This window comes from Euleptes europaea, chromosome 7 (assembly GCF_029931775.1).
Source record: "Euleptes europaea isolate rEulEur1 chromosome 7, rEulEur1.hap1, whole genome shotgun sequence".
Lineage (NCBI taxonomy): Eukaryota > Metazoa > Chordata > Lepidosauria > Squamata > Sphaerodactylidae > Euleptes > Euleptes europaea.
This window is the reverse complement of record NC_079318.1, coordinates 86,548,345-86,575,925: the sequence shown is the minus strand read 5'-3', so window position 1 is coordinate 86,575,925 and position 27,581 is coordinate 86,548,345. Positions and strand designations below refer to the sequence as shown.

At 48.3% G+C, this 27,581-nt stretch overlaps 2 protein-coding genes across 2 annotated transcripts; one reads left to right on the top strand and one right to left on the bottom strand.

Annotated features, from left to right (window-relative positions):
• The first annotated feature begins 3,480 nt into the window (after positions 1 to 3,480).
• Positions 3,481 to 7,119, top strand: GNG3 (G protein subunit gamma 3). The gene is made up of 2 exons (XM_056852287.1): positions 3,481 to 3,582; positions 6,971 to 7,119. Exons 1-2 carry the CDS (start codon positions 3,484 to 3,486, stop codon positions 7,097 to 7,099), a joined length of 228 nt encoding a protein of 75 aa, XP_056708265.1. The 5' UTR covers positions 3,481 to 3,483; the 3' UTR covers positions 7,100 to 7,119.
• A 4,159-nt stretch (positions 7,120 to 11,278) lies between these two features.
• On the bottom strand, positions 11,279 to 23,690 carry LOC130479926 (adenylosuccinate synthetase isozyme 2-like). Its single transcript, XM_056852275.1, has 13 exons — positions 23,502 to 23,690; positions 21,979 to 22,081; positions 21,624 to 21,692; positions 20,189 to 20,239; positions 20,025 to 20,091; positions 17,503 to 17,610; positions 16,510 to 16,591; positions 15,756 to 15,882; positions 14,668 to 14,822; positions 13,887 to 14,011; positions 12,429 to 12,526; positions 11,554 to 11,703; positions 11,279 to 11,378 (listed from the first exon to the last, which is right to left on the bottom strand). Exons 1-13 carry the CDS (start codon positions 23,688 to 23,690, stop codon positions 11,326 to 11,328), a joined length of 1,377 nt encoding a protein of 458 aa, XP_056708253.1. The 3' UTR covers positions 11,279 to 11,325.
• Between the last annotated feature and the right edge of the window lie 3,891 nt (positions 23,691 to 27,581).

Genomic DNA, 27,581 nt, shown 5'->3' with positions numbered 1-27,581 from the left:
CTAGGACCGCCCAAGAAACTATGTTAACCCTTTCCCACCTGGGTTGTGGAGAAACGTATTTCCTCTGTATTACAAGAGGGCTAGGGGCAGAAGCAGCAATAATGGAGGGGTTAAAAGGGGCAGGGCCAGAATGTGCGGCCCGTGAATGGTGTTATAAATATCCAAATGGCCCTTGGCAGAAAAAAGGTTCCCCACCCCTGCGATAGAGGATCTCCCACATATTTTGTTTAGTTGCCCATTTTACGACTCCGCTTGTTTTAAATTAACCCAGCATATCCCAGATGTATTAGATACAGTTGAGGACTGAGTTAGATTTTTAATGGCAGACGTTAACTCTAAGATCACACTTAGTATGGCTTTTTTTTTTTATCATGTTAGCTTCTAAGTGAAGGAAGAAATTTATTTGAAATTAGGCTCCGAAGTTGCCACAGAAAGAATATTTTAGGGGAACCTATAACATTTATTTCAGCAACAATATGTATATTCGCAACTGTCTGTAACATTTTACAAATTTTATTCATGTAATTCTGGGTGTTGTGGGTTATATATTTTGTATGGTTTTAATCTGAACATTGTTAAAGTCTGTGACTAAAACATTAATAAAAGTTGATTGATTGATATATCAGAATGTAGACTGAAGCGGCCTGTGGAGATATGTGTATTGGGTGGGGCAGCTTTAAGAACTGGGCCCTTCAAGGGCTACATCACTGAAGACATGAGTTGCCCTACGGGCTCAGGCCGAAGGCCCATCTAGTCCGGCATCTTGTTTCCAAGAGTGGCTGTAGAGATGCTCTGCCTCCAGGAAGCCCCCAGCCAGGCGACAGGGTTTCCAGCTCTGGGTTGAGAAATACCAGGAGATTTCGGGGGTGGAGCCTGAGAAGTGGGGTTTGAGGAGGGGAGGGATTTCAATGGGGTATAATGCCATAGAGTCCACCTCCCAAAGCGGACATTTTCTCCAGGTAAACCGATCTCTGTCGCCTGGAGATCAGCGGTAATCCCAGGAGATCTCTGTTAGGATAATTTTTCCCTTCTCCCTTTTCTCGGTTCTTTTTGTAATTGGAATTTCCCTGCCTGCTTTACTCACCAAAAGTGAAGTCCAGAGAATGTGATAGGAAAGACAGACTTTTCACAAACACTTTTCTCAAACATCACATTAAACATGTATCAGTAAAACATGCAGTTTATTGTATTTACAAGAGAATATAAAGCAAAGAAGAAAACAACGTTAGGTAAATATATAAGACAGAACTTAACAAACCCACACAGAATTGACACACCAACAAACAATTATCAGAGCGCTCTGAGGTTGTTCCAAAGAAGAGACAGAAATGGTCTCTCCCTGAGAAGGACGAAGACTGGACAACTGGATTAGCCTTTTATAGCCTAAACCGAGAGAGAGGGTCTCAAACGGCCACCTCCTTTCAAATTCTCCAGATGAGTTTTCACAAATCATGGCTATAAGTTGTTTGGAAATATCCTGTTCCATAATAAGTTTCCCATGTCCAGGTCTCTGATAAATCTTGTTCTGTCCGTCAACCAGTGTACAGAAAACAATCCCCCCCCCCTACGTAAGCAGACAATTTGTTGCCTGTTCAAATGGCCTTGCTATCACAAACATAGTTTGGGGCATCCAATGTGTTTTGGGTGATTAACTCTAAGTAATGCAATCCCTTATGCCCTTTAAGGTCAGGATCCTAATTGGAGCTGGGGTCAGCTAAAAGTTAGGTTTTCATATGGCTTCTAAGCTACAGATTAATAAAATTGGTTCTTCTTAAGCCAAACCAATGTTTAATAAAAATTCTCGCCACAATCTCCAGCTACCACCTGGAGGTTAGCAGCCCTAGCAATTAAGGAAATAGCACTTCGATCTCAAACATCCCCAGTATTTGGTATCAAAAGCACACTGTGTCTTAGCATGGAGTTTCCGTAACTCTGGAACTTCCTCCCCAAGGAGAATCGTCTCTCTCTCTCTCTTTTACTGTCCTTCACAAGCAGGTGAGGACTTTTTGTTTCGTTTGCCACACCGCCAATAACAATTACTGGCCCTCCTTCTACTTGTTTATCTGCTTTAATTGAGTTAACTATAACGTCAACTTTGGTGACGAAGAGGTGTATTTTTAACAGGTTTCAAATGCTGAATCTGTCTGCTTAAGAATCTAAATATGGTCTTATGTATCAAATGATAGGGCAATCAAGACGATTAAGGGGATGGAGCAACTTTCGGCTGAAAAGGCTGGGACTTTTCAGGATCCAAAAAAAAGATGACTAAGGGTGGACGACATGATAGAGAGCCAGCATGGGGTAGTGGTTAAGAGCGGGGGTTTGGAGCAGTGGACACTGATCTGGAGAAACTGGTTTGATTCCCTACTCCTCCACATGAGCGGCTGAGGCTAATCTGGTGAACTGGGTTTGTTTCCCCACTCCTACACACGAAGCCAGCTACATGACCTTGGGCTAGTCACAGCTCTCACAGTTCTCTCAGCCCCACCCACCTCACAGGGTGTCTGTTGTGGGGAGGGGAAGGGAAGGTGATTGTAAGCCGGTTTGATTCTTCCTTAAGTGGTAGAGAAAGTCGGCATATAAAAAACCAACTCTTCTTATAAAAGTATGCATTGGATGGAGAAAGTGGACAGATAGCAGTTTCTTCCCCTTTCATAACACTAGGACTAGAGTGCACCCAGTTAGGTTGGAGGCCAATAGATTCAGGACAGATCCAAAGGAAAAATTTATTTACTCAACGAGTAATGAAATTGTGAAATTCCCTGCCAGTGGAGGTAGTGATGGCCATAAGCATGACTTTAAAGGGGGATTAGACAGATTCACGGAGGAGAGGTCTATCAGTGGTTACTAGACATGGTGACTAAAGGGAACCTCCACATTCAGAGGCAGTAAACCCCTGGATACCAGTGCCAGCGGGCAACATCAGGGGACAGCCTCTCCCAGGGCAACTGGTTGGCCATGGGTGAAACAAGACATTAGGCTAGAAGATGGATCCCTGGTCTGATCCAGCAGGGCTCTTAAGTTCTTATCACATTTCCAGCAGTAGCCTGCCAGGTACTTACAAGGAGCTTAGGAAAAAGACATGAAAGAAACAGTTCCTATTAGTTGTCCCCAGTTGCTGGCATCCAGAAGTAGACCGGAGGTTCACTTTAGCTATAGCCATTAACAGCCTCCTTCACGAATTTGTCTAATTTTTTTTTAAGTGGCAGCCACAATTTCTCTCACTTGGGGAAGGGCTGTAGCTCAGTGGTAGAGCCTTTGCTTGGCATGCAGAAGGTCCCAGGTTTGATCCCCGGCATCTCCAGTTAAAGGGACTAGGCAATCAGGTGATGTGAAAGACCCCTGCCTGAGACCCTGGGGGGCCGCTGCTGGTCTGAGTAGACAATACTGACTTTGATGGACCCAGGGTCTGATTCAGTAGAAGGCAGCTTCATGTGTTCACCCGCCCCCAATTTCTTACCTTGTGCCCTTTGCAGCATCGCCATGAAGGGCGAGACCCCCGTCAACAGCACCATGAGCATCGGACAGGCCCGGAAGATGGTAGAGCAACTGAAGATCGAGGCCAGTATGTGCAGGATAAAGGTATGAAAGGGAGAAGGGGTGGGGGGAGAGAAGGTAGGAATAGGCAAGGCGGCTACTTCCCTTATCATGGCTGGACCAGAAACATTGTACACTGCAGGGCGGCCCTCCACCCCCCGGATTTAATGGTGCTGACACTTCAGCTGGTGCTAACAGGCTTGCAAGCTTAGCCGGTTTCTCTACACCTCTTGGCAAGCATGGCAGTATACAGACGACGTAGATTCTCCGCAGTGTCCCTTGAAAACAGGATCTCTGCTGTGGTGACCTCAGGTCATTCCTTGGGAGGGGGGGATTTGATCCTGTTCTCCCAAAAAGGCAAATAAAACATTCCCTTTTCAACACTTTGGTAATTAGGTTTTTAAAAAAACAACTATTATTTCACTGTACTTCCACCGTTTGATAGCTTTCGGTCTCATATTCTAAGTTCTCAGTTTGGTAAAGTTCCTTGGCCAATTTATTTTAATGAAAAGCAACACAGAATTGTGTCCTTAAGCTAGAGGAGCGTTGAAGAGACTAGTTATGCATTAAATGCTGGAAGGAATGGAGTAGGGCTGCCAACTTCCAGGTGTGGCCTGGAGTTCTCCTGGAATTACAGTTGATCTCCTGACTACTGAGATCAGATCTCCCGGAGAAAATGGCAGTTTCTGTGGACGAACTCTGTGGCATCACAGCCCCACAGAGCTTCCTCCGCCCCCAAAATTCTGCTTTCCCCAGGCACCAGCCACAAATCTCCAGGAATGTCCCAAGCCAGCTTTGGCTGCCCTTAATATGGAGCCTTGTTTTGTAAATTTAACATGCGTAAGTGGATCAGAGGATTTGGGTTTTATGGGGGAGGGGGGGAGGTGCCCATAGAGGACTGAAGCCAGCCCACCCTGATTCAGAGTAAGCATTCGAGCGGTTCCTCAGTGGAACAGACTTCCTTGGGAGGTGGTAAGTGCTCCTTCCCTGGAGGGTTTTATGCAGAGGCTGGATGGCCATCTGTCTGCAATGCTGATTCTATGACCTTAGGCAGATGATGCGAGGGAGGGCACCTTGGCCATCTTCTGGGCAGGGAGTGGGAGGTCACTGGGTGTGTGTGAGGGAGGTAGTTGTGAATTTCTTGCATTGTGCAGGGGGTTGGACTAGATGACCCTGGTGGTCCCTTCCAACTCTATGATTCTAAGTCACCATTCCTAATGTAAGCCAATTTCAGTCTTGCTTAACCGTCATGACTCTCAGCCCAGATATTGTTGCTCAGTTCCGCAAGAAGCTAGAGAGAGCCCTTTGCATGGCCTGAACCGCTGAACAGGCTGCAACCTTTCTAACTTATAGTCAGCTCCTGTGCCAAGAATGCTCAGCTGCTGCACGTTTGTAGAAGGATCCAAACAGCCACTCCCCCCCACAGTGGGCAGCTGTGATCCGGAAGAATTGCATTTTAACCTATTCAAAAACAAGTTTTTTGGGGTGTGTGTGTGTGTTAATGGCCATCTGGTAATCAATAGGTTGTATAGATGCTCCCTCATGCGGCAAGGGCCGGTATTTATCCTACCCAAACCAATCCGTAACTCCTAAAATGTCATTTTCAGAGGGCAGGCCGTGTTTGTTGGTCTGCACAGAAGAACAGTTAAGATTCGAGTACAGAAGCACCTTAGAGAACTAGATTTTCAGTGTGTAAACTTTTGAGACTCAAAGCCAAACAGGTAGCTTTGGCTCTCTAAAGCTTCTACCCTGAGAATCTTGTTGGTGTTTATGGTGCTACTGGACTAGAGAAGCATGCCTATTATTTTGGGTGCGGTGGAACACAGGCAGGATGGTGCTGCTGCACTCGTCTTGTTAGTGGCTTCCTAGAAACACCTGGTTGGCCACTGTGTGAACAGACTGCTGGACTTGATGGGCCTGGGTCTGATCCAGCACGGCCTTTCTTATGTTCTTAATCTAACAGTCCTAAATCTAACTGTCCTAAAATTGTCAGCAGCTTCTCTTGAGGAAGAGTGTTGCCAGAAAGAATTCCCCACAACGTGCTCTGCTACCAAGAATGATGCAGTGCTTACCTTTTCTAATAAGTCTGTCTGTATAAAATTTGTGAGTACTGGCGCACCTGAGACCCTAGAGGCAGCGCTAGGGTTGCCAACCTCTAGGTACTAGCTGGAGATCTCCTGCTAATACAACTTGACCACCAGCTGATAGAGATCCGTTCAGCTGGACAAAATGGCTGCTTTGGCAATTGGACTCTACGGCATTGAAGTCCCTCCCCAAACCCCGCCCTCTTCAGGCTCTGCCCTAAAAAACTCCCGCCGGTGGCGAAGAGAGACCTGGCAACCCCTAGGCAGCACTCTCTCGGTTGCGGCGGAGTTGGTGTGGCTTGGGCCTACCTCAAAGTCAGCCCAGAGGGATGAAGATGCAACTCATTCCGTGCAAGGTTGCCGAAGCCACAAGAGCTTCTGTGCACCCACAAGGGTAGAACGCCGCAGCAGCTGGGAACTCCAGCGCCTCCTGTAGGCCAGGGTGGTGGCTAGAGACAGATTGTGGCTGGGGAGACCCGGCTTCAGAGCCCCACTTAGGCACAAAGAGCATAGGGGGCCAGTCGCTCTCTTATCCAAACCTGCCTCACAGGGTTGTTGGGAGGATAAAATGAAGATGGGAAACCAACTACACTGCCCTGCAGTCGGAGGATGAGATCAAAAAGGTAATAGAATAATGCAACTTTCAATACAATGTGTGTTAAGTGCCGTCAAGTCACTTCCGACTCATGGCGACCCTATGAATCAATGTCCTCCATAATGTCCTGTCTTGGACAGCCTTGCTCAGGTCTTGCAAATTGAGGGCCGTGGCTTCCTTTATTGAGTCAATGCATCTCTTGTTGGTTTTTTTTTGGGGGTGGGTCAACTCTTTTCCTGCTGCCCTCAGCTTTTCCTAGTATGACTCTTCTCCAGTGACTCTTGTCTTCTCATAATGTGACCCAAATACGACAGCCTCAGTTTAGTCATTGTAGCTTCTAGGGTCAGTTCAGGTTTGATTTGATCTAGACCCACTGATATGTTTTTTTGGCAGTCCATGGTATCCGTAACCCTCTCCTCCAACACATTTCAAAGGAATCTACTTTCTTCCTATCAGCTTTCTTCATTGTCCAGCTTTCACACCCATACACAGTAATGAGGAATACGATGGCATGAATCAATGCAATATACAAGCATAAAGGGCTAGAGAGAGCCTGTTTTGTACTAAGATCTCTAGATGCTAGCCGCATAGTGATGGTCATGGCCAGTGTGGGTGGGAACGTGGCCTCCAGAAGTCCAGCGACAGAACCAAAACGTCACACCCACATTTGCCTTCTCTGTCTCTCATTTCAACAGCTGGGCCGGCCTGACAGTCCCAGGACTTCTTCAGTCTCTCTCCTCCTCTTTGCTTCCAGGTCTCCAAGGCGGCGGCTGACCTGATGACTTACTGCGACGCTCACGCCTGCGAAGACCCCCTCATAACCCCAGTGCCCACCTCCGAAAACCCCTTCCGGGAGAAGAAATTCTTCTGCGCCCTGCTCTGAGCTCCGCCTGCCCCACATCCTCAGCCCCCCCCCCGGGCCCAGTGGGCATCTCGCCTGCTCCCCTTCCCCCCCCTCTCTGGACATACTCAGCACCACATCAGGGTGGAATTAGGGCTATGAAGACACGAGGTATCTCGGGAACCGCCACTTGGTGGGCCGCCAGTGCGGGGTGGGGGAGAGGAAGCTGGCACCCGTTTCCCCTTTCAGGCTCCCCATCAGTTGTGGATACTTTGTCACACCCTTTGATCCAGCACAACAAACCCGTCCTCTGCGAGACAGCGCCAGGCCCTCCGAAGAAGGAAAAGCCCCCACTCCACTGAGTCTCACAGCGGCCATGGTCTGGGGGGGGGGGTGTCCTGTCACCAACTGCGAACGCAGCGACTCGCTTGTAAAGTGAACCTGCCCCCCCCACAAGCCTTGACTCTCTCCTTCAATGGAGTTTAGCTCCTAATCAGAGGTGCTGAAGCTGTCTCCTCCATCCCCCCCGCCCACAATAATGTTCAGGGTATCCCAACTCCAGGGCCCAGGAGGTTTGGGCTGGTCATGCCCACCCCACCGTGTACCAGAGAGCACAGAAAATAATTAAATTAAAACTGGGAATCACAAAACCGTGTCAGTGTTGTGGGGCTGATGGGAGTGGGAGGGAGGGCAACACCAAGGCATGGCGAGCCAGCGTGGTGTGGTGGTGAAGAGCGGCGGATTCTAATCTGGAGAACCAGGTTCAGTTCCCCACCCCTCCACATGAGCGGTGGACTCTAATCTGGTGAACCAGGTTTGATTCCCCACCCCTCCACATGAGTAGTGGATGCTAATCTGGTGAACCAGGTTTGATTCCCCACCCCTACACACGAAGCCAGCTGGGTGTCCTTGGGCTAGTCACAGCCCTCTTAGAGCTCTCTCAGCCTCACATACCTCACAGGGTGTCTTTTATGGGGAGGGGAAGGTGATTGTAAGCCGGTTTGAGTCTCCCTTAAGTGGTAGAGAAAAAAGTGGGCATATAAAAACCAACTCTTCTTCTCCACACAAAGCCAGGTGACTTTGGGCCAGTCACAGTTCACTTTGAACCCCCTCAGCCCCACCTACCTCACAGGGCGACTGTTGTGGGGAAGGGGAAGGTGATTGCTAAGCCGCTTTGAAACTCCTTAAAGGTAGAGAAAAGCGGGGTATAAAAAAACTCTTCTCTGAAAAATGTGGTGTGAGACTATCACCCGGCAAGACAAAGGGTGTAGTGATTGAATTTCGGGGCTTGAACTGGTGGTGACTGAAATGGCCAAAACTCTGGTTTTGCCAGCAAAGCGATGGCTGCCTAAACAAAAGCAGCGCTGCATGACTCCGATGCCAGGTTTCAAAAGCTGATTCAGAGACTTCGAAATGATATTGCAAAATTTTACTGCTACTGATCAGGTGTTTTTTTCCTTCCAAATTTGAGCTCTCCGTTGTTCCTTCTAGCTCTAGGACCGGATTAAGATTAAGATGGCTAAACCTAAAAAATACGGGGGAAAGTCCCAGAGTTGAATGCACCCGTTTGAGGGGCAAGGGGGAAAGAATCCTTTCCCGCAGCAAAGCATAAATAAGTGGCGTTGAGACACACTGCTCTGAGCCGGGGCGCCAGAGATCCTAGTGATAAAATAATTCATTGTTCTTTATTGATATTTAATCGTCTACAGTGAAAAACTGGCAGAAATGCCCAGAAAACCCCGCTGGGCCTCAGGCGTGAGGGCAACATGACAATATAAAGGAAGTTCCCTTTCGAAGCGGCAGAAATAAACATGTCAGGTTGGGAGGAGTGACGCTGTGCAAAGTAGGATTGTGCCGGACGGGCATTTTGTCGCCCCTGAAAAAAATCGCTCCTTCCGTTTTTAAAAATAAAATTCTTGTCCTGATTAAGGCTCAGAAATCACAAAAAATGGATGGGGGAAAGATTTCCGGTGATTTTGGGTAGCGCTTCTACAGTCAATATACCCCCTCAACCAGGCCCTGCCTGGGAGAGGGCTTAGTTTGCATGAGTATTTCTAATCACAGAGCTTTGGACTTTTGTGAAATGCAGAGATCAAAACCAGCCATATATTTCTCCACAACATTATGGGAGAGAGAGAGCAGACATGGTCTGCAGCACAAGGGAAGGGATATCGGGATCCTCCCCCCACAGCGGATTACGCAGATCGCTTCATTATTAGGAGAGGTAAAACCGCCCAGTTGTGTTGGGGTTTCCCATACTTAGCACCACCACGTCCCTGGAGTACCGAGGCAGGCAGGTGAAAATCACCAGCAACCTATATGGTTTGGGTTCAGATGTAAAACCAAATGCTTAGTTGGCACTGCAGAAACAAGCCCCAAAGGGGCTGTGGCTCAGTTTGTAGAGCATCTGCCTGGCATGCAGAAGGTCCCAGGTTTAATCCCCGGTATCTCCAGTTAAAGGGACTAGGCAAGTAGGTGATGTGAAAGACCTCTGCCTGAGACCCTGGAGAGCCGCTGTCGGTCTGAGTAGACAATACTGACTTTGATGAACCGAGGGTTGGATTCAGTATAAGGCGGCTTCATGTGTTCATGTGAAGCAACTTTAGGCTAGCTCAGGAATCCCCAACCTTTTCAAGCCTGCAGGGGGCACCTTTGGAATTCTAACACTGGCGCAGCCACAAAACGGCCGACACAGGAAGCCGCCAGCCGTAAAATGTCAGTGAGCGAGGTTATATATAACTCTAATAGTACCTCTTCAACATTTCAGGCAGAAGCTCCATTTAACAGGAAATTAGAAACCCTGCTGGGCAGAAGCCCCAACTAGCCCCACCCACTTTCTAAGGACATTTATGCACAGCTCTTTCCTCGCGGTCACCCCGCCAGTTACTTTGGGGCTTTACTTTGATTATGCTGGCATTTTCCAACCGCCAGAGGTCGCCGTGCTCTTTCCACGCATTTCCCCCACGTTTTCTGGATGCTGGCTAAACACAAATGCAGACAACAGGCAAAACACACGGAAGCACGCAGGGAGAGATGGGTTACCTCAGACGGTCAGAAAATGCAAGCATAATCAAAACAAATCCGCAAAGTAGTCGGCAGGGTGACTGTGAGGAAACCGCCATGCATAAATAACCTTAAAATACTTGGCAGGCGCCAAGAAAGGTGTCGGTGGGCACCATGTTGTGGGCCCCTGGGCTAGCTCAAGTCCTCCCTCACAACAATTCAATTTGTTACTTCCCATTTTGCACAAGTTGCCATGATACCGAATCCAACAAACTACGGCTGGCATTTGCCTTGAAAACGAGGACTGCCAGCAGAAGAGCAAATCAAAGTGTGCAGGGCCAGTGCAGCAAACAAGTTGCCAATTCGGATGTAATGGCAAAATGTGTGTGTGTGTGTGTGTGAAGTGCCGTCAAGTCGCTTCCGACTCATGGCGACCTTATGAATCAATGTCCTCCAAAATGTCCTATCTATGACAGCCTTGCTCAGATCTTGCAAATTGTGGGCCAAGGCTTCCTTTATTGAGTCAGTCTATCTCTTGTTGGGTCTTCCTCTTTTCCTGGTCCTCAACTTTTCCTAGCATGACTGTCTTTTCCAGTGACTCTTGTCTTCTCATAATGTGACCAAAATACGATAGCCTCAGTTTAGTCATTTTAGCTTCTAGAGTCAGTTCAGGCTTGATTTGATCTATAACCCGATTTGTTTTTTTGGCAGTCCTTGGCAAAATATTGTGGGCTACAAAAGAGGAAGTCACAAATTTGGATTGTGCCGCGGGAGGAGTGAATTGCGTAATCAAGTCTAACATTCCTTCCCGGCTTGGTTCGTTGTACGGTTTGGCATCGTGGCTGACCCGAAATGTGGTGGGCAGACAGACACGTGGACGCAGAAGCGGAAAATGGAGTGTGTTAGCCATCCAAAAGGACCGGGTGACAACTGGCCTCTCCCTTCCAGGATGGCAAAGAGGCAGCGGAGATGAATGGCAAGGGTTGAACTATTCCTACGGGCTCTGTGATGGGGCAGGGGAGGGATTGGCTGGGGTGAGATCACAAGTCTCTGCAGAGGATAGAGAGTGAGGAATGCTCCGAGCGAAGGGAAGGGGACAGGACAGGCTGCCCTGAGGAAGGAAGGGCTAAGCTGGGGGGCGGAGGAGGAAGGTTTACCCCATCCCCGTCCTTTCTGCCCTCTGCTGCTGGTTGGTCCGTGAAATGTGTGTGGTGGCGGCAGGAGGGCCCACCGTCTTCTTCCGGGACCAGGATACGGCTCCAGGCTCAGAAAAGCTTGATGATGGATGTGCGGGATTTTCCCACTCCCACCCACTTCACTGCGAGAGAAAGAGAGAATCGGGGAGGGGGGCAGTGAGAACCTGGACTGAGGCCCAAGCACCCCAGCTACAGCTTCTGGCCCCACACTGTTGGGGGATGGCAACCTTGAAAAACCAGGCAGCGACTCTCCAACTGCTGCCGCTCCGGTCTCCAAAAAGGGGCGGTTATGCTCACCTGGCACCCCGAGATAATCCTCGATGAATCGGATGTAGCCCTGGGCTTGAGGGGGCAACTCGCCGAAGCTGCGTGCTTCCTCGGTGCTGCACTGCCAGCCAGGGAGTGTCTTGTACTCCACAGTCACCTTGTTGAGGAGCTCCTGGTTTGCTGTGGAGGGGGGGGGGACAGAAGCTGTTACTGTTAACTGTGGAACTCCCTGCCCCAGGATGTGCTGATGGCTGCCAACTTGGAAGGCTTTAAGAAGGGAGTGGACATGTTTATGGAGGAGAGGGCTATTCATGGCTATTAGTAAAAACTGATGCTAGAAATGAGGCATACCTATTCTCTCCAGGATCGGATAAGCATGCCTATTATACTAGGTGCTTTGGAACACAGGTAGGATGGTGCTGCTGCCGTTGTCTGGTTTGTGAGCTTTCTAGAGGCACCTGGTTGGCCACTGTGTGAACAGACTGCTGGACTTGATGGGCCTTGGTCTGATCCAGCAGGGCCTTTCTTACGTTCTAATTGATCTCCACCAGCAACTGGTATTCAGAAGGAAACTGCCTCAGAATATGAAAGGGCCATTTAGCTACTGCAGCTAAAAGCCTCTGAAGAGCTCTCCTCTCCTTATCAACCTGTCTAATCCCAACAGCCATTACCACGGTCACAACAGTAATTTCCCTAAGTTAATTATGCATGGTTTGAAGCTGCACTTTCTTTTCTGTGTTAACCACAGCAAAGCCCGTCGCCAATTAAAATCTCATTCTCTGGCCTCCAAAACAAAGGGATCCGTATGGGCCTCCAAACCCATACGGATCTGACCCGCGAAAGCTGTCGAGCCCCCTCCAACCCACTGGCGGCTACCAAAGAGAATTTCCCCCTATGGTGGTCACCTGGGAAATAAGGTATGCGTTTCTCGTCCAGTCGATACTCCACACCAATTTTGATCTCCTCAAAGGTATCCAGGATATCGAGCTTGGTCACTGCCAGGCTATGAAGAAGACATGGAGGAGGGGGAGGGGAAAGTTATGGGGGGGTTGCAAACATGCAACGAGACCGGTTAAGGGAAAACCATATTCCACTACAACAATCTCCCCCAGTAATGGAGAAGAGCAGAGATACAGCTGGGATTTCTCTCCTTTTTAAATATCTCTGCCTTTAAGGAGATGACAGCGCTTCCACCCTCCCCCAAGGCAAGCTATTAAGGCCTCGTTAGCCTGGCACTCTCTTCCACTTCACCCCAAGTCCCTCATTAAGTGAACAGAGCGAAAAGCTGACTGGTGAAAAGAGCCGTCAAATTGCAGCTGACTTGTGGTGAACCGGCAGGGTTTTTCAAGGCAAGAGACAAGCAGAGGTGGTTTTGCCACTGCTTGCCTCTGCGTAGCGACCCTGAATTCCCTGGTGGTCTCCCGTCCAAGTACCAACCAGTGCCGACCCTATTTAGCTTCCAAGATCTGATGAGATCGGGCTAGCCTGGGCCATCCGGGTCAGGGCCCTGTTGACTGGTGGTGTAAACAGCCATCAAGTTGCAGACAACTTACAGCAACCCTGTAGGGCTTTCAAGGCAAGAGATGGACTGCCATTGCCTGGCTCTACATAATGACCCTGGACTTCTTTGGTGGTCTCCCATCCGAATACTAACAAGATCCAACCCTAGAATCACAGAGCTGGAAGGGATCACTAGGGTCACCAAGTCCAACCCCCTGAACAATGCAGGAAATTCACAACTACCTCCCCCAGTGACCCCTACTCCATGCCCAGAAGCCGGCCAGGATGCCCTCCCTCTCATGAACTGCCTAAGGTCATATAATCAGCATTGCTGACAGATGGCCATCTAGCCTCTGCTTAAAAACCTCCAGGGAAGGAGAGCTTACCACCTCCTGAGGAAGCCTGTTCCACTGAGGAACTGCTCCTAATGGTTAGAAAATTCTTCCTAATGTCTAGACGGAAACTCTTTGGATTTAATTTCAACCAGTTGGTTCGGGTCCGACCTTCTGGAGCAACAGAAAACAACTCGGCACCATACTCTATATGACAGCCCTTCAAGTACTTGAAGATGGTTATCATATCCCCTCTCAGTCTTCTCCTCTTCAGGCTAAACATACCCTGCTTAGCTCCTGGATCTGATGAGATTGGGCCAGCCTGGGTCATCCAGGTCAGGGCAACCGAAGACTACTGAGTGCCCAATTCTTTGCCTCAGTCAGTCAATGGTGCTATGGCTCTACAGAGTACTGCTGCAAAGGATAACTCTGCTTAAGAAGAAACAAGCCTTCTTGGGGAATCTTAAAATGTGGCAGTTTAGCGAGAAAAGGGAGAGACACCCAGGCTGATGCAGGACGGGAGAGGCTTACGCGCTGAATCCATTGATCATATGGGCGTATTTCACCAGCACAAGATCCAACCAGCCACAGCGGCGCTTCCGGCCCGTGGTCACACCAAATTCGCGCCCCCGGGACTGCAGCAGCTCTCCTATCTCCTGAAAGATGTCCAAAATTAGAAAGCTGTTTTAGGTATAACCTCCCCTACTCCTGCAAACGTAGAAACACAGACACATAGAGCTGGAAGGGACCTCAAGGGGCATCTAGTCCAACACTCTGCACAGTGCAGGAAATACACAACTACCTGCCCCCCATTCCCCCAGTGACCCCCTATTCTATGCCCATAGGAAGGTAAAAAAACCTCCAGGATCCCTCGACAACCTGGCCTGGAGGAAAATTGCTTCCTGACCCCAAAGTGGCAATCAGCCTTACCCTGGGCATGTAAGGGCCATGAGAGCCAAACGCTGATACAAACCTTCCTGCCCTCCCTCCCATGATCTGCCTAAGTTCACAGAATCAGCATTGCTGACAGATGGCCATCTACCCTCTGCTTAAAAACCTCCAGGGAAGGAGAGCCCACCACCTCCCAGGGAAGCCTGTTCCACAGAGGAACCGCTCTGTCAGGAAGTTCTTCCTAATGTTTATCTGAAAACTTGATTTTATTTCAACCTGTTGGTTCTGGTCCGACCTTCTGATCGTCTCCTCTTGGGGCATCCATCAAGCTCACGAGAAAACCAGATACCGAATTTATTACGCCCAGGATCCTCTGCCGAAACCCTGCCCTTGCAACCCTGAAGGGGGAGGGCGCACTCACATTATCCTGCTCCGTGGGGAATGTCCCGACGCCGACCCGGGTAGTGTAGGCTTTCACCACGCCGTACACCTTGCCGATGTAGTGCGGAGGGATGCCGAGGCCAGTGCAGACGCCCCCCACTGTGCAATTGGAGGAGGTCACAAAGGGGTAGGTACCTTTGGGGAGAGAGAAAAGGCAGGCAAGGTTGGACCAGGGCCTGGAAGATGATATGGGAGAAGGGACTGGTTGAGGAGACAGGCTGAATTCAATCCCTGGTGGTCCCCAGAAAGAAAAAAAAGGGGATCCTCCCAATGTGGTGTAGTGGTTAAGAGCGGTGGTTTGGAGCGGTGGAGTCTGATCTGGTGAACTGGGTTGGTTTCCCTACTCCTCCACATGAAGCCAGCTTTCTGCATTGTATTTGATGTGCGCCCAGGCCTGGAGAACCCAGGCTAGGCTGATCTTGTCAGATCTCGGAAGCTAAGCAGGGTCGGCTCTGGTCAGTATTTGGATGGGAAACCACCAGGGAAGTCCAGGGTCGTTATGCAGAGGAAGGCAGTGGCAAACCACCGACTCTTGCCTTGAAAACCCTACGGGGTCAGTCATAAGTTGGCTGTGACCTGACGTGGAAAAAAAAGTCTGATGATGTAATGCCATTTCTTTGCACGCATATACAGGCAACTTGAGAGCCCCCTGTGTACTCTCTGCAGTAGGTAAAGTTTTTTTTTTTCTGAAGCAGAAAGCAGAGGGACCTTGTCTTCCTGGAACTGCTTTTATTCCAAGGCTTCTGCTGCTTGGAAGAAAAACTAGACATAGAGGGGAAACAGCAGTAAAAGACCGAGCAGCAAGTAAACAGTGGGACTGATAAGGCGTCTGGCAGAGCGAGTTTGAAATACAAATGGCTAAACCAGAGAGACCCTCTCACAGTGGGTTATCCAAGCATTATACAGTCCACATCCTTTGCCAGGGACCTAGTTTGTCGGAGTATGTAACCGTTCAACAGGCTCTCCTCCTCTCAGCATAAACACACTATGCGGTTTGAATCTGACGGCATGCCTGTGCCAAGTAGTATGTATAGCAGGGTAAATGTGCGATGAGGGGGGATTGCTTACCAAAATCTATGTCTAACAATGCCGCGTTTGCTCCCTCCACAAGGATCTTCTTGGCCGGACCATGTAGGGCTTGGTACATGAAATAAACACCATCCTTCACTAACGGACGGATCTTCTCCGCATATTCCTGCCAATAAAATAAAAAACCAAAATAAATTCCAAACAATTGAGCTCCGTGCTTCATTTATTTAAAGGAAGGGATGAACTGACTATGGCAGTTAACTGTGGAATTTGGCACTGGGCAGAGGAAGTTTCCAATCCATGTGGTTGTGAACAGCAGCGCTGGGGGCTCCATCCAGACATCGCGCCAAACCATGGCTCAGGAGGCTGAATGAATTAACACACAATGGCTTGCAAGGAGCTTGCAAAACCACAGTTTGGTGTGAAGTCTGATTTGACCGTGGTTTACAGAAAGAATCAGAAACCACCATTTGAGACAGTCTGAGGTTTGTACTGACACGCTACAGCGAGTGGCACGTGCTCTACCTCTGGAGGTCACAGTGCCACAGAAATGGGAGCAGTGATCAGGTGGAAAGCAGACCTACGCCAAGCAGCTATAAAACCACAGTTTGCCTGTTGTACATTTGGGAGCTGAAAGGATGGTAAGACCAGGCTGTGATCTGGAGCAGAGGTTGAATTGGGATGCACTGCAGCAGCGCAATCCAGCAGTATCTCAGAAGCAGCAGGGAAGTACGATTTCCAGTTGACAAAGGGACCAGGACCGGTGCCGCCCCTTCTCCCGCCCATCAATCACCTTCAGTTGCTGCAGCTCACCATCCGTGTCTATGGTGAGAGCTGGGTATGTCGCTTTGTAGTGCTGAGCCAAGACCTTGAACCTGAGAGACAGAGGCACTACTGCTGAGTCAGTCACACAAGGATGGCACATCTACCTCTTCAAGGACAGGTTTGTCATGGCCCCCAACCCAATCTACCCCCACGCAATCCAACACAAACTGTCATGGATCTGCCCAGGAATACAGGGGAACAACTGCTGGTCTTGACTGAGGCAGGTAACGGCAATTGTTTCTCCAGGCCAAAATCAGAGCTGACCTGGTTTCTCAGACAGTGGCACATGCCAAATACAGAACAAAGGGACACTGGAACAGGGCAGCCTTGGAGAGGGACAAGGAGTAAAAAAAGCTAGAGAATAATAAGGCCTTGGCTAGTACAGAAACAGTCTAATTCACACCAATCTATACCATTATATCTGAGCCCAATGAGGATTGTTAAATCTGTAGATTAGGGCCTTTAACAGAGGAGGGAGATCTTTCCACAAACTGGGGGGATAGCCTGGTTTGCAGAAAAATCTTAAAATTGTAAAACGATAAAAGGGAAAAGAGAGAAAATAATTTTTTTTAAAGAATACCAAGATTTCCTCACAAGATTTGGGCAGCCATTTTGGATTGCCTAGGCAACTCTGATAATCCAAAATGGCTGCTGCAGCTTTAGTTCAACCCTGGAGGTGAAATGGGAAAAGATGAGAGTGGGCAGGCAAGGCAAGGCAAGGCAGAACATGGGTTGGGGGGAAGAGAAAAACGGAGCAAATGTGGGGAAATGGGGCCTGGAGGGATTACTGATCTGATACAGGAAAGTTTGCTAGATTCCCAAGGCTCTTTAGGACCAAGCCTAGATCTGAATCTGGCCTCACAAGATTCATCCAGAGCAAGACATTTCATATTCCTCTCCCAGCTCCAGGGCCCCAGTACTCCCCTCCCTCCTTCGTAGATTCTCTGCCTTCCCAACTCACTTCTTGGAGAACTCATCAAAGTCTGCCAGCAGATCACAGATACGCAGGCCAGTCCGTGAAGCTTTGGAGGCGTACGCAGGGCCGATCCCCTTCTTGGTTGTGCCAAGGCTGCAAAAGGAATAGGGTCTGAAATGATAACTGCCAAAGAAACCCCTAGAACAGAGTGGGGGATACCCCGGCTAATATTGACAATTATGCTCTGCCATTCTTATTGGGCTTTTAAAAAAAGCACGTCACTAGCAGCTTACGGTGGGTGTTCAGACCAGATGCCTACCCTAGCAAGCCACTAAAGACAACATTTTGTTTGCACTGCTAACATCCAAGTAGCCAGAAAGTATTCATCTTCCTTCACAGCTTGAGTGTGTGTGTGTGTATCAAGTGCCATCAAGTTGCTCCCGACTAATGGAGACCTTATGAATTAGTAACCTCCAAAACATCCTACTGTTAACAGCTTTGCTCAGGTCTGGCAAATTGAGGGCCTTGGGTTCCTTGATAGAGTCAATCCATCCCATGCTGGGTCTTTCTCTTTACCGGCTGCCTTTAACTTTTCCTAGCATTATTGTCTTTTCTGATAAGTCTTGCCTTCTCACGTGACTGCAGTACAACAGCCTCAGTTTAGTCATTTTAGCTTCTAGGGAGAGCTCACAGAGCTTGAGGTAAGAAAAATCCATCCCACCAGGGGTGGGGAAGAGCAGGGGACTGAACACTGAGTTAAAGGGACACAAGCAAGTTTAAGATGCTTATTGTCTCTGAGCATTCTTTCCCCTCCTTTCTCTGTTCCTGCAACTACCCTCCTTACTAGCTAATCTTCCAATAGTCCTCTTTGTCTCCTTCCACACCTTCTGCCTCCATATCCCTTAACAGCTGGGGCAACTTCCTTCTCTCTACATATCAAGGCAACTGCTCCCCCTCTTCATTACTCATGACAAATATTTAGACCTTCCACAAGGAATGCTGACAAGCCCTCAGGCTATTGGACAAGGGCGGCACCAGTTCTATATCTTGTGCAGAGCTTTGCACGGTGCTACAGAGGGGTAGCCATGTTACAGTGCAATCCTAAGAAGAGCTACTCCAGTCTAAGCCCATTGATTTCAGTGGGCTTGGACTGGAGCATCTCTGCATAGGGTTGCACTGTTAGTTTGCAGCAGCAACAACAACCGCAACAATGATAACAACACCCTTGCAGCTCCGGACAGAACCACTGATTGTGGTGTAAGCTTTTGTGGGCTAGAAGCTGCAGTGAAGAAGTAGAAGAGTTGGTTTTTATATGCCGACTTTCTCTACCACTTAAGGGAGAATCAAACCGGCTCTCCATCACCTTCCCTTCCCCTCCCCACAACAGACACCCTGTGAGGTAGGTGGGGCTGAGAGAGCTCTAACAGAGCTGTAACTTGCCCAAGGTCACCCAGCTGGCTTTGTGTGTAGAAGCGGGGAAACAAATCCAGTTCACCAGATTAGCGTCTGCTACTCATGTGGAGGAGTGGGGAATCAAACCCAGTTCTCCAGATCAAAGTCCACCGCTCCAAACCACCACTCCTAACCACTACAAAACGCTGGCTTTCAGTGCATTTGACAGATGTGTGTGCAAGCTCAAATAATAAGAGCAGCGACCGTTCACGATAGCGACAACTGGAAATAACACAATCGTAACTCCTCCAACCCGACTTCTAAAGCTGTGTCCTAATGTACCTGTTCTTATCTAATATACACCTTTGAGCTTTGCACAGAAATGTTACAGATCTCGCATTTCACAGCCTGTTGACCCAGTGTGTAGAACTAATTCCTCTCCTGTACACCTGCCTGAACCCCTTGGAGAAAAGAGTAGGAGTCCAAGTAGCACCTTAAAGACTAACAAAATTTCTGGCAGGGTATGAGCTTTCGTGAGCCACAGCTCACTTCTTCAGATGAAATTTTGTTAGACTTTAAGGTGCTACTTGGACTCCTACTCTTTTCTACTGCTAGTGACAGACTAACATGGCTACCCATCATGATCTATCCCCTTGGAGAAAGTGCAGGATAAAATCAAACAAATTACAATGTATTTAGTATTTCGTGTGCCGTGTTGTATTCTGTTGTTCTGGCACAGTATCTGTACTAACAACAACAGTAGGCCAAACCCTCACCCTCCATCCCTAACCACAAGGTGAAATCCACAGCGTCCTAGTGGTTCAGGCGCTGGGCTAGGACCGGGGAGAGCCAGGCTCAAATCCTCTGTGTGCCACTCGATAGGGTAACAGTGCAATCCTAAGCAGTGTTACACCCTTCTAAGTCCATGGATGCTAACGGGGCTTCGAAGGGTGTTACTCTGTTTAGGATTGCATTGTGAGCGACCTTCAGCCTGTGATACCCTCTCAGCCTAACCTACCTCTCAGAGCTGTCGTGAGGATAAAATATGTGTAAACAGCCTTAAGCTCCTTGGAAGAACGGCAGGATATCAATCAACAAAGCCTCCTCCCCCAAAGCTCCCAGATTCTACTCGGGAGAAAATGCGAGACCCTCCAGCGTACCCAAGACCTTCTTACTTTTTGCCACCTTGCAGCTGTCTCTGCTGTTCCTGGATCCCATCCACAGCCTGGTGGAAATTGAACACTGGTGCAGAAAAAAAAGGGAAGATGTCAGAGGAGAAAGGCCAACCCCCTCTTTTACTTGTTACCCATCTTCTAGGGCCTTTGGAACTGGCTCTCACCAAGGTGGGCGCGATCTGAAATCACTGTCCGAGACTCCCAACCTTCCAAACCTATGGAGAAAGAATAATTCGTGAGAACTATTCCATCACTTCATTCAACATGTGCCGCACACCAACTCTGAAGGTCAAATTGATTAATTAACTTCATTGGCAGCCCACTTTTCTCACTGGGACTCAAGATGGACTGTGTGTGTGTAAGGACTGTGTGTGTGTAAAGTGCCGTCAAGTCACAGCTGACTTATGGCAACCCCAGTAGGGTTTTCAAGGCAAGAGACTAACAAAGGCGGTGTGTCATTGCCTTCCTCTGCATAGCACCTCTGGAATTCCTTGGTGGTCTCCCATTCAAGAACTAGCCAGGACCAACCCTGCTTAGCTTCTTAGATCTGACAAGATCAGGCTAGCCTGGGCCATCCAGGCCAGGGCCAAGATGGATTGCAAAATATAAAAAGAATTCAGACAGCATATGACATCTAATAAACAACGCAGTAGGACCAAGGTTGCAGAAAACTATCTCAGCCAAGAAGGCATACCATACCATAAACAATGCAGAAAATAGATTACAAAAGGTAGAAGATGGTACAGTATAAGCAAGATTGATGCATACAATAAACTACAACCCTATTCCCATATATGATGCAATTTTCTACCATTGAAAACTAAAAAAAAAATCAGCTTTATTTGACAGGTGGGGAATTTTTTTTAAATTTGAACCCCAGATGAACCCCAGAACCTGTTCTTTTATTTATACGTACATACATACATATATATATTATATAACAAAAACACAAAAAACTACTAAACACTTTGATACAGAACATAAACCATACATGCAGTGTATCAGTCCTTCTAAAGAATGCCGTATAACAGCTACTATCTACATGTGTGTGTTAAGTGCTGTCAAGTCGCTTCCGACTCATGGCGACCCTATGAATGAAAGTCCTCCAAAATGTCCTATCTTTGATAGCCTTGCTCAGATCTTGCAAACTGAAGGCTGTGGCTTCCTTTATTGAGTCAATCCATCTCTTGTTGGGTCTTCCTCTTTTCCTGCTGCCCTCAACTTTTCCTAGCATGACTGTCTTTTCCAGTGACCCTTGTCATCTCATGACGTGACCAAAATACGATAGCCTCAGTTTATTCATTTTAGCTTCTAGGATTCCGTGGATTGCCAAAAAAAACAAATCAGTGGGTTATAGGTCAAATCAAGCCTGCACTGACTATCTACATACCATCACCATTTTTGTTAATGAAAAGAAAGCTGGTACTCTCACAAAACTAATGGATACACTGGATGTTGCTCTGGAGACCAAACTCTGCAACTCATAATCGCGACTCTGACAACAACCTGGCATTCCCTCTATCAGCTCCTCCCCGATTCCTCCTTAACCCGATTCCCCCTCCCCTCAGAGACAGCTACAGGTGGGGGGGGGTCACTCACCTGGCCCTCTCTTAAGATTTTTCTCAGCTTCATCAAAGAGTCCTGGCAGGTGAATGACGACACCATTTCCTGAGACAGTGAAATAACACAGAGATAAGCAACCCTTCTGGAGGAAACAGAGGGGGAAATCTTGTGTAAGGAAGATGCTCTGACAACTGGACAGCGCCGTCAAGATTTATCAAGAAAAGAGAGGCAGGAGAACTTGCAGCAGCAGAAGAAACATGAGTGGTGGTGTGGAGAAACTATGCAGGACTTGTTGGTGGCAGCTAAAGTGAGGTTTTAAATCTGGATTCCTATCGGACGCACCGGAGTACGCGGCCTTTCACAAGAGTGGCCAGCACGCGCAGTTTCTCACCAATGAACGACGTGGCGCTGTGGTTGATAACCCCGCTCGGCAAGAGATGGAAGTTGTATTCAACCGAACCCACCACAACTGTGTGGCCAGCATTGTTGCCTCCCTGCAAAGAGACATAAGACATTTGGGGTTGGGGCCGAGGAACCGTCACCTTCCACTCTCTCCCTTTGCTCCAGAGAATCAACCTTTAGCACCTGGGTTGCCAACCTGCAGGTACTGAAGTGCCAAGTTGTCTTATAGAGTCCAATGAAGACAACTAGGAGGAAGTTAAAAAGAGCGACAGTTCTTTATTTAGCTAAACAGAGACCCTGGGAGTGAAATAACCCACAAATAAGATGCAGAGTTACTCACCAGAGAAACAAAGGAAAGTCAGTATCATTTATGCATTCGCATGGGGCAGGCCCATGGCTGCTGACAAGCAGATTGATACACAAAAGCACCAATGCACATTAAGTGTCTACTTCACTCTAATTAGCATAACCTATAGATATTGGCCGAAGGCGTCACTTAGTGAGTGCCTGATCTTGTGAGCCTGGTAACCAGAAACCACATTCCTGAAGATGAACGTAATTCAGAGCTCTCTACTGGTGAAAGGCCGCACCAGGCACAGAGAGCATGATTTGTTGGTTCATGGCTCCCGGATGCCAACTTCCCCAAAGCTTCCATGTGTGTGCGTATGAATACATAGTGTTCTAAACCAGCCCTTATATCTGGGCATGACAGTACCAGCTGCAGATCTCCTGCTATTACAACTGATCTCCAGCCAAGAGAGATCAGTTCCCCTGGAGAAAATGGCCGCTTTGGCCATTGGACTCTATGGCATTGAAGTCCCTCCCCTCCTCAAACCCCGCCCTACTCAGGCTCCGCCCCCAAACCCTCCTGCCGGTGGCGAAGAGGGACCTGGCGACCTTAGCCTTAGAGTCCAATGGGCAAAGCGGCCCTTTTCTCCAGGGGAACGGATCTCTATTGGCTGGAGATCAGTTGTAATAGCAGATCTCCAGCTATTACCTGGAGGTTTGGAAATCAGCACAGTCAGGGTACAGAATTATTATCAGTGATTAGGACAAATTACAACAAGTGCTATACAACAAATACTTATCCTACTACTATAATGCATAAGATTCACTTGATGTCAACCATTCAGGTGGACAAATTATTCTTTGTGTTACAGACGCAAATACGCAATTTATCTTTATAGTATTCTTTATAAGAATAATTGTACACCTGAATGGCTGACATCGAGTGACTGTTATGCATTATAGTACTAGGATAAGTATTTGTTGTATAGCACTTGTTGCAATTTGTCCTAATCACTAATAATAATTTTGTAATTTTGCACCCTGACTGTGCTGATTTCCAAACCTATTTAGGAACAAGCATAGTGATGCATTTGTGTAATCTGTTATTACCTGGAGGTTGGCAACCCTACCTGCACCGCTTCCTCTCTCGGGTTTGTTCAGCCTCCTCCCCCCCCCGCCCCCGCGGCCTAGCGCCCCCAGCAGCCCTCCTCCTGCTCTGCTCACCTGGCAGCGGCAGACGAGGTCGGCGTCGAGGCTGAGCAGGTCGACCACCTTCCCTTTGCCCTCGTCCCCCCACTGCGCCCCCAGCACCACCGTCACGCGGTTCCCCGGGGGGCCGGCCCCCACCCGCAGCCGCTTCTCCTCCGGCCCGTCGCCGCCGCCGTTCAGCAGGCCGCTCCCGGCTCCCGCCATGTGCAGCCGCGGCGACGGAGAAAGGGGAAAAGCCGAGCCTAACATGGCGCCGGCCTGGGCGGCTTCTCTGCCAGCACCCAAAATGGCGGCGCGCCCCGCCTCCGCCTCCTCCTCCTCCCCCCCAGCCCGCGCCTGCAGCGTCTTTGGAGAGCCCAGCGTGGCGCCGCCCTAAGCGTCAACTGAGAGGCCGCGCGCGGGAACGCTTCCGCACGGCCCAGCTAATGCGCTTCCAGTCCGCTTTCGGTGCGCCTTAACGATCGTTTGCAAGCGGTTCACTCAGTACAATCCACCTTCAAAGTGCATTGAAAGTGCATAATTTGGGCTGTGATAATGGCCATTTATGCACGGAAGGTAATTCCCAGTGGGTCACCGTGTTAGTCGGTCTGCAGTAGTAGAAAAGGGCAAGAGTCCAGGAGCACCTGAAGGAGATAGATACAGGAGATAGATAACATTTCTTCCACTGACAGAAGCATTTAGTTGTCATAGTGGTCAATAAAAATTCACAGAGGTCCATTTTAAAGCATGATAGTGCTAAAAACTCCGAAGCTATAAGCTGTATTGGACAGAACAGTCATACTATATTCAGCTGTATTAACCCAACAACCCTGGAATTTGTATTTTCTGGTATATTAACGAGTTCGATCCTGACAAGTTGGTTTCAGGTAGCCGGCTCAAGGTTGACTCAGTCTTCCATCCTTCCGAGGTCGGTGAAATGAGTACCCAGCTTGCTGGGGGTAAAGGGAAGATGACTGGGGAAGGCACTGGCAAACCACTCCGCAAACTAAGTCTGCCTTGGAAACGTCGGGATGTGATGTCACCCCATGGGTCAGGAATGACCTGGTGCTTGCACAGGGGACCTTTACCTTTTACCTTTACTCTGCTGTACAGAGACCCAGCCAGCATCTCACCCCATACTCCTCAAATTGGCATTTTGTTAATCCAGGGATGTAAATGAATCTACTTCCATTTTTTAAGCCTAACCCCTAAAGTGGTTGTGGTCTCTCACATTCGGGGCATCTATGAAACACACTGATTATAGAAGGGAGCCCCGTGGCGTAGTGGTCAGCTGCAGTACTGCAGTCCAAGCTCTGCTCACGACCTGAGTTTGATCCCAACAGAAGTTGGTTTCAGGTAGCTGGCTCAAGGTCGACTCAGCCTTCCATCCTTCTGAGTTCGGTAAAATGAGTACCCAGCTTGCTGGGGGTTAAGGGAAGATGACCGGGGAAGGCACTGGCAAACCACCCCGTAAACAAGTCTGCCTAGGAAATGTCAGGATGTGAGCATCACCCCATGGGTCAGGAATGACCCGGTGCTTGCACAGGGGACCTTTACGGGTATAGATCTCTTCCGTTAATTAAGTGGATCCTTCCTCATGCACAAGAGATTCCTTGCCCAGGAAAAGAGCCTGTACAGGAATGGAAAACTGCTATAGCCTCATTCAAATAGCTGAAAAAGAGGGCAGAGCTGTGCAGGATCCCAGTAGAATTTCACCCTTATGTCAACTTGAATGAAAAGTAAGGTCCAGTTGGCTTTGGTCTTTTTCAGGTTTTTTTTTATTGGGGGTGGGGAGAAAAAGACGAGCAAAAAGCATAACGACACCGAAGAAGGTCAGTGCAGCAACAGAACGATGTGGAGTCAAGCGAATGGTTATTTATTCTAAAAATGGAAGTTTATCAACCTACATATGCCAGAATTGTTAAGGAAAGAAAGTTACAGATGTAAACAACCACACAGTTACATGTTCAATGGCAAAACCCTTTTTACTGGCCACTTAAACGTTTTACAGTTTGTAAAAACATTTACAGCCTCCGTTTCGCTCGAGCTTTCCATCTACAGCAACTAAGACATACAATCATGAAAAACACTAACAGATTTTAAACAGGCTGGATTTCCTTTTTTTTTGTAATTTTTTCCCATTTAATTATTTTTTCTTTTTTTTTTAAACAAAAATGTGCAGAAAAAAGAAGACATCTACCAAAGTCGTCAAGATCTCTTGTTCTGATGGTCTAGGATGCGACAGTTTTAGTCATCCCCCCCCCAGGAAAGAGAAAAGTACTGTAGCTCTCATTTAACTGTGGCAGCAACTTCCCAAAGGTGTCGAAGCTAGTCTGGGCCCAGGTGCCTGTTCCGCCTCCTGTGAACCTGAAAGACACACCCGGGGACCTGCTTGCTTACATCAAGGCTGCTGGTGCTGTTATGCTGGAAAGAGCACCCCAAATCAACATTTCATAGCATCAAGCCATCACGCACCCACACGAGTTTTCAGCTACTGAAGATATTTGCGCTCGCTCTCTCTCACACACACCCCACTCCCCGTTCTTCCCCAGAAGAATATTTTCTAATGGCCTGAAGCGTTTAAAATACCAGTTTAACTTTGTTATAAAAACAGTTGTCACACAATCAAACATTCTCGAATACACACATGCATGGAGACAGAAGAATCCTGCTTCTCTCTAGCTCCTATGTTTTGAGAAAGGGCAAGAGGGCCGGGAGGCAGCTGCCCTCCCCTTCCCTCTGCCCCCTTATCTAAGGATCAATGCCTTCTGGAGCTGGCAGGCCCCCAATCTTTTGTCCAGCTGGGATGCAGGAAATTAGCACTCTCGGGGAGGGAGACAGAGCAACTTACAAAGACTTTCGAGAGTATTCTTAAAAAAACAAAACCCAAATTTTTAAAAGAAAATTTAAAAAGTTTGAATTTCAAACAGTGAATCACAAGGAACGGAGGCAAATCTTCAGTCCCTGTAGCAGGAGAAACAGACACAATTAGCTAAGCAGGTGACTCCTTGGATCCAGAAACCGGGGATGTTAATACCATTCACATCCAAAGAAGGGCATCCTGTCATAGAAATCCCCCCCATTCCTTTTGTTCTGTGGAAAAGACTTGATGGGGAAGCAAAATTAATGATCAGATCCCTAAGTTTCAGGATGCGGAACAAAACCCATTTTCTCTTCCCTACCACCTGAAAAAAAATGGGGGGGGGGGAAGCAAGAAAAGGATACCAGCCACTGAACCAACCCACTTGGCTGTTTGAAAAGGGATAATTTTCTTCTTCCATGTAATCAGACAAACACCAAAAAAGGACATTTTATGTACTGGGCACACAAATTTAAAAAGAAGGGGGGGGGAGCCTCTCAACAGAAGCCGACAGAACACACCTCAAACCTTCTGAAAACTGAACTTCACCAAGGGCCAGGTTTTGGAAAGTTAACATTTTTCAAGCAAGGGGCACGCACAACTCTCCCCCACCCCCTAAATAATCATAGTCCCTTTCTGCCCCCTTTCCCACCTAGTTTCCTATATACAGAGCCTACCAAGTTTATCAAAACCACAACCATTGAGTGAACTGTGTCTTCTCCCCCCCAGCTCGCTCCCCCCTGCACTAACTGTAAAAAAATGTTGCTATTCTCAGCGTTAAGCTCCTCAAAAGGTGACGGTTACATGCTTGCACAATTTAGCTTATATACATGTTAGGTGCTAACAATGAGAAGATCCTGCAGAAACCCTGAGAAAAAATGTTCCTTCCACTCCACTAACAAGAGCACAGATGCTACACAGAGAAAGGGGCCAGCTAAGCTTTGGGGGGAAGGGTACATGTGCAGGGGGACACCCCAAGGCAGCCTTGCTTCAACCACGGAAAACAAGGAAGGGACTTTGCAACCCAAATTCTCTGACTTCCTTCTGCTAGATGGATCATAGTATCACACTAAGGGGGTTAAGGAAGACTCCTGGGGAGTAGGGAGAGGCTCAAGAGAAGCCTCTGGCCTGGGACACACAATGCCCAACAGGCCTCCCAGCAATTCACTGTCTGAAAACACAGGCCAAACACTGAGAGGAAAAGGGAACACCATGACCTCCTTCTCTGGGTCTCCAAATGGAAGGCGTCACCCTGT

Bases quoted from the DNA above. Each gene is read 5' to 3' on its own strand.
- GNG3 (XM_056852287.1), top strand. From the start codon at position 3,484: ATGAAGGGCGAGACCCCCGTCAACAGCACCATGAGCATCGGACAGGCC. The intron at 3,583-6,970 runs GTATGAAAGGGA...CTTTGCTTCCAG, and splicing joins CCAGTATGTGCAGGATAAAG to GTCTCCAAGGCGGCGGCTGA.
- LOC130479926 (XM_056852275.1), bottom strand. From the start codon at position 23,690: ATGGCGGGAGCCGGGAGCGGCCTGCTGAACGGCGGCGGCGACGGGCCG. The intron at 20,240-21,623 runs GTGAGTGACCCC...CTTTCTCCATAG, and splicing joins AAATCTTAAGAGAGGGCCAG to GTTTGGAAGGTTGGGAGTCT. The intron at 14,823-15,755 runs GTAAGCAATCCC...CTCTCCCCAAAG, and splicing joins ATTGTTAGACATAGATTTTG to GTACCTACCCCTTTGTGACC.